Source organism: Sinocyclocheilus rhinocerous, unplaced genomic scaffold (assembly GCF_001515625.1).
Source record: "Sinocyclocheilus rhinocerous isolate Xijiao unplaced genomic scaffold, SAMN03320098_v1.1 scaffold1539, whole genome shotgun sequence".
NCBI classification, from domain to species: domain Eukaryota; kingdom Metazoa; phylum Chordata; class Actinopteri; order Cypriniformes; family Cyprinidae; genus Sinocyclocheilus; species Sinocyclocheilus rhinocerous.
The window spans coordinates 162173-167531 of record NW_015662173.1 but is presented as its reverse complement, the minus strand read 5'-3'; the positions used below and the strand labels follow the sequence as shown (position 1 = coordinate 167531).

The window sequence follows — 5359 nt, the reverse complement described above, 5'->3', positions numbered from 1 at the left end:
AAAGAGACTAGGGAATCTCACCTTCAGAAATGGCAACATTGTCCAAGGCATTTAAAAGCTGTGCTCGAGTGCTGGTCTCTCCAGCCAGACTGAAGGTGTAGGCAAGCAGAGCCGTGGCGTAAGTGTTTCCCAGGTTCCCAACGACAGGCCTCAAGCAAGACAGAGCATTGGTAATGATGGGATCCTGAAAGCAAAGCAAATTTTAGACTACATAACCAGAAGGTCATCTTCAAGGAGCTTGTATAACTACTGGTAGGCATGTTTTTACCGTGACAAGAACATCTAGTTCAAGCAGCGACGCAACAACGTAGCCTGTCATGGTCACGTTATCACCAACACCACCCTAAAACGGAGCAGCAAAATGACTATGATCAGAGGTCTGACCCGTTATGGCACATTTAAAGAAACATGATGCACCTTAATGGCATTGTGGTACAGAGTTCCCAGTTGCATGAAACAGCCATCTGAATCCTGCTTGCTGATCAACCAATCCTTTGCGCTCTGGAGGACACTGGGATCAATGAAGATTTTATGCGGGTCCATTTTACAGTTGATCCATAAACATCTGTAGCCAGAGCCTCTGCAGGGAGCTTGAGGAAACCAGTGGTGCTGATAGTGCTCTGAGGTAAAAAAAAAATAAAAAAAAATTTAAAAACCTGTCAAGATTCACTCCACTGAGTAGGACTTGTAGGATTTGGCAATCTGCACCGCTCTGAAGGTAACCGATGGCAGTCTGTCGGATGGTTGGGGTGAGCTGCGCAGTGAACTCCAGGTACTGTAGGATGTAAATATTGGGAGCAAGAACGATCATATTTTGTTCTCCACAGCCAGATGGCATCCGTAGTAAGTCATTAAGATTCTTTAGCGCACGACCCATTATGTCCCCTAAGAGAGGAAGAAAACAAGGTCAAACCAAAAAGCCATCAGAAACCAAAGTTATTTAGCTGAACGTCGCCGTGTCCATTTCCCCTTAATAAAATGCTTTACCAAGGACTGAAACGGAGCATTTGGTTGATCCCTGGATCACATTTGTTGGAAACATCAGAGATGCGTCTTCTGAAAGAACACTTCCTGTGGACCAAACAGAACTGATTTGAACAGAACACAGTTTACTGGTACAGAGAGAGAATGCATTTAGAAAGTCACTGAGTGCAAACAAACCCTTTGGACACAATAACCAACTCTGGGTGAAGATCCTTTCAACTCCCTCAGGCTATAAAAAGCAATAAAATAAACCACATCAGTAAAGCATCATCAGCAAACTCCAGAAAGCTGGTTAACACTTACCAGAACAAGAAGACTTTGAGTAACTATGTCAATGCGTCCTCTCACCGGCACAGTCACAACTTCAGTGCCACATCGAACCTGGGATTGTTCAGCCTGAGCGCTGACGGTCACATTTACAGATCCTATAGTACAGACAGGAAGTGAGCAACAACTCATACACCTCAATTTAGAAACAGACAAACAGAGCAAAACAGACCGAGAACAGAAGCTGAGAGAATCCATTTAAAGGTCTTTCTCCCATTGGCACAGAGACAGGATGAATACGGCTCATTGAAAGGTCTAAGACTGAAGTCCAAGGAAGAAGCTGGAGTCACTTTAACCTGCCAATGAATTACATTAGTGCACATGGAGTAAAGACAAGACTATTTTCCTCTACTGATCCATTTAGGGTGTGTGATATTGACATGCTTCATTTTCTGGGATGGAGTTTTCGCGCTAGTAACTTGGCTGGTTTAGGCCTGTCAGGGACGGCTGTCTACTGAAATTTTCCATATTTAGTGTGGTGGTCAGTTGATAACAGTGACCGAAATAAAGACTTGCTGAAATCATTCTTGCACATGAGATATTGCTTCATTTTGATAGTACAAAACTCATGGAAGGTGCCCCTGTATTTTACATTGCTAATTCTAACAGTTACAATAGGCTACATCTTACTGTGAAGGCTCAGAGCAAGGTGACACCATCAGCTTGCACATCTAACAGAATTAGAAGTTACACAAACACCTATTACACTAATAAATATGAATCCAGACCATGATGCACTTGGACAGATAGTTGAAGACTGTGGCCTTCAGCTCAAAAGACTCTCCACGGATGATGGAGTAAGGCAGGGAGAGCTCCAGGAAGAAGGGTTGGAAGACCGTCAGCTGAACAGGAGGAGCCAAACCGAAACCTCTGGAGGACAGGCAGAACGCCTCCGTCTCCCATGTGGTGATTGTGTCAGGAACCTTCAGAGTAACTTGTGTGGATCCAGTGTTTCTGAAGAAACAAGGACACCGGAAGACAAATGAGGGGGCAGAAGAGGTAAACTAATTGAGGCCAAGTGGCTTTAGATCAGTGATGTCAAACTCGGTTCCCGGAGGACCACAGCCCAGCAGAGTTCATATAAAACTCTAAACACACCTGATCCAGCTAAATCAAGTCCTTCAGGGTTATTTGAAAACTACATGGCATGTGTTGGAGCATGGTTGGAAACACTCTTTAGGGCTGCGGCCCTCCAGGAACTGAGTTGGACACCTGATTTAGGCCTAGTCCACACATGCATGGGTATTTTTAATTACATGGGTATATCCTCGGTTAAAAAACAAACAAAATAAAAAGTCCACATTAAAATGCAAAAACTATGAAGCACTGTCAAGAGTATGCCAAAACAACAAGTGGCAATATAAACCTAACTGTAAAGCCACATTGGCCAATTACAGACTTGCCTCATGTAAACAGGAAACAAGTGCACTCCAATGTCACAAGCCAAAAATCTCCAGTTGCAGTGTTGTGTAGCCAGTGAAACCAGAGTTTCTGAAAATCTTCACCTTGGCAGTAGTTTAAGGTTCCGTTTCAGTGACCCTATACAGCATTTGTGGACAAAATGGCCAAACCGCATAGAAAAAGCTGCAGTTTTGAAAATACCAGTGTTCGTGTGGACGGGGCCTTTGAATCTCGTTTCAGCAAATTGACTTACCCCACTTGAGCAAGCTGCCAGATCCATGTTTCTGGAAAGTAAGTCCTGACGGTCACGTCAAAAGGGGAGCTTCCAGCATCCCCGCCTCCAGCTCCCCCGCCCTCACCTTGTCCAGCGCCCTCACCTCGTCCAGCGCCCTCACCTCGTCCAGCGCCCATTGAATAGGCTACAGGAACACAAACAAAGCACAACACCCCCCTATCCCATTAATACCAGGACTGCAACAATTGAGGTTTGTCCATTCATTATAGGCATAAGACAAATCAGATCGGTGCACCAGGCTATCCTATAGTAAGAAACTCATTTTAATAAGATTCATTCTGATATGGTGCCATTCCATTGCACGGTAAGGCATTGCTCGCTTTTGGGGTGGGGGGGACACCAGATTCAAGAACTTAGGTGCTTGATATAAAATAAATGGTGCTTTAAAAAGTCCTTATCAAATTCACACCCCAGCATATGTAGCGTCATGAAAGACCTTCCAGTACTTAATTTCACTTACACTTAACATTTACATTAAACATGTCAGAGTAATAATGTTTTGAATGTGTAGGTTTCATAAATTTAGACCGTTTTGAGCAGTCGTGTTCAAAGGAATTTAATGAAATCCATTGAAGTCAGTACTGGTAATATTCAAATACAATTTCTCAAATATTGATAAAATACGCATCAAACTGGTTTTTGCTGTAGTTCTCGTACAAGATTTAAATTGGAAAGAATCTCAATTTTTAAATTAGTGGTTAAGTGTAATAACATGGTAAAAACTGTTAATATTAAAAATTTGAACAGTCGCTCAAAAGAGACGTTACTTATTAATAAAATTAACTCCAGTCAATTTTTGTAAATCCCATTTTTTCATCTTTGACCTAAGAATGCAGCTCAAACTTTGCCCTTCCAGGCCACTTACCTGCAGAGATTTGATCCAACCCTGATAACTCGCCTGCCTGTAGCAGTCTTGAAGACAATGATTAGCTGGTTCAGGTGTGTTTGATTAGGGTTGGAGCCAATCTCTAGCTGTGTCTCATTTAGAAGGCTGCGCCCTCCGGAGGTTGCATCCTCTGTAGGATGCATATACGAAGTGTCCTTAACCTAGAATTAAATGACTGCCTTCGTAGGACAGGCGGAAAAGGAAACCGGAAGTATCACGTTGCCATGCCAACACATTTAGAGCATCGTTGCGCTCACACTACTTGAAAGAATTTCAAAATTTGGAAAGTAATTTGAAAAAATATGCTTTTACTGGTTTTATTTTTGTTCAATGTTTGAGGAGCTGCATCGCATGTACAGCAGACATGTTAGAGAGAAAAAAAAAAAAAAAAAAAGAATAAAGAGGATATTAAAAATAAGTTTATCCGTTTTTACCGAGGTGATTTAAGGCAAGTTGTAAACACCACATTTGCGCGTGCGCATCTGCCGGCGCCGGCATTTTTCAAATTAACAACGGTTGTTTACAGCGACGCAAAGACTTGTGGGTTCTCTGTAGCAGCGAAGGATACACCTCATGCATCCTCCGAATTCCTGTGAAAGGTCGCATTCGGAGTGTCCTACTTGCTTTTCTGAAATGAGACAGCCTCAATGACGTATGCAGCCTTCGAATGCGACCTCCAGAGGGCGCAGCCTTCTAAATGAGACAGCTTCTGAAGGAAACTGGCCTAGAACGGCCAAGTTTGCCCACCCCTGATCTAGAGGAACGCAGCTGCTCAAAACTTAAAATGTTCATGAAATATTTTCTAAATTTACACCTTGTACATGTGCAAATCTGCAAAAAAAAAAAAAAAAAGATAAAAATAGGACTTTCTATTTGCTTTTAAACTGTAAACGCTTTAAGCCGTTTTTCCAATTTTTCAAGTACTACATTTTTCTCCTTAGCTCCATGTTGCAGTAAGTTTTGAGTTCATTTTTAGGCCATCTCCTATCCTGAAAAGTCTATTGCAGAGACAAAAATGAGCTCCTAAAACATACTGCCAGATTCTGGAAGATATATTCTTCAAATAGTGGTACAAGAGGATGTGGTGCTGGTCCTTCAAGAGTCACTCTCAACTTATCGGTCCATAAAGCCTATAAAAATAGTCATCATGCATTTCACAACACTTCAGAATGTTATTCTTAAGTAGGGGTCATTTTTTTACCCAAGCAAAGTCTCTGAGAACCTGACACCTTGTAATTCTGGAGACTCAAGGTTGCAGTTCTGGAAAATAGTGGCACTGGAGACTAAAAGTTTCCTGATGGTTTCACTTAATTCTTCACATTAATTCTTAAATCTTTTGCAGTTAACATGTGTCTTTTCTTCTCCACCTGTTTTTTTTTGACCCCGCTGACCCAATGAGCATTTAGCTGACCAATGTTCATGCCTTAACTTTGAAATTTCTGTATTGCATTAGTTTTTAATATTTC

General features: G+C 41.9%; 1 protein-coding gene across 1 annotated transcript in view; it reads right to left on the bottom strand.

Moving 5' to 3' along the window:
- The window catches only part of LOC107727888 (alpha-2-macroglobulin-like), a 17159-nt gene that overhangs the window by 2113 nt on the left and 9687 nt on the right, over positions 1 to 5359 (bottom strand). The window contains exons 15-24 of the mRNA XM_016537925.1: positions 2966 to 3131; positions 2040 to 2265; positions 1484 to 1607; positions 1288 to 1409; positions 1162 to 1213; positions 988 to 1071; positions 657 to 885; positions 418 to 565; positions 269 to 343; positions 22 to 184 (exon numbers count right to left, since the gene is read on the bottom strand). Of these exons, the coding sequence (XP_016393411.1) occupies positions 22 to 184; positions 269 to 343; positions 418 to 565; positions 657 to 885; positions 988 to 1071; positions 1162 to 1213; positions 1288 to 1409; positions 1484 to 1607; positions 2040 to 2265; positions 2966 to 3131 (1389 nt within the window). The remainder of the gene's footprint in view (positions 1 to 21; positions 185 to 268; positions 344 to 417; positions 566 to 656; positions 886 to 987; positions 1072 to 1161; positions 1214 to 1287; positions 1410 to 1483; positions 1608 to 2039; positions 2266 to 2965; positions 3132 to 5359) is intronic.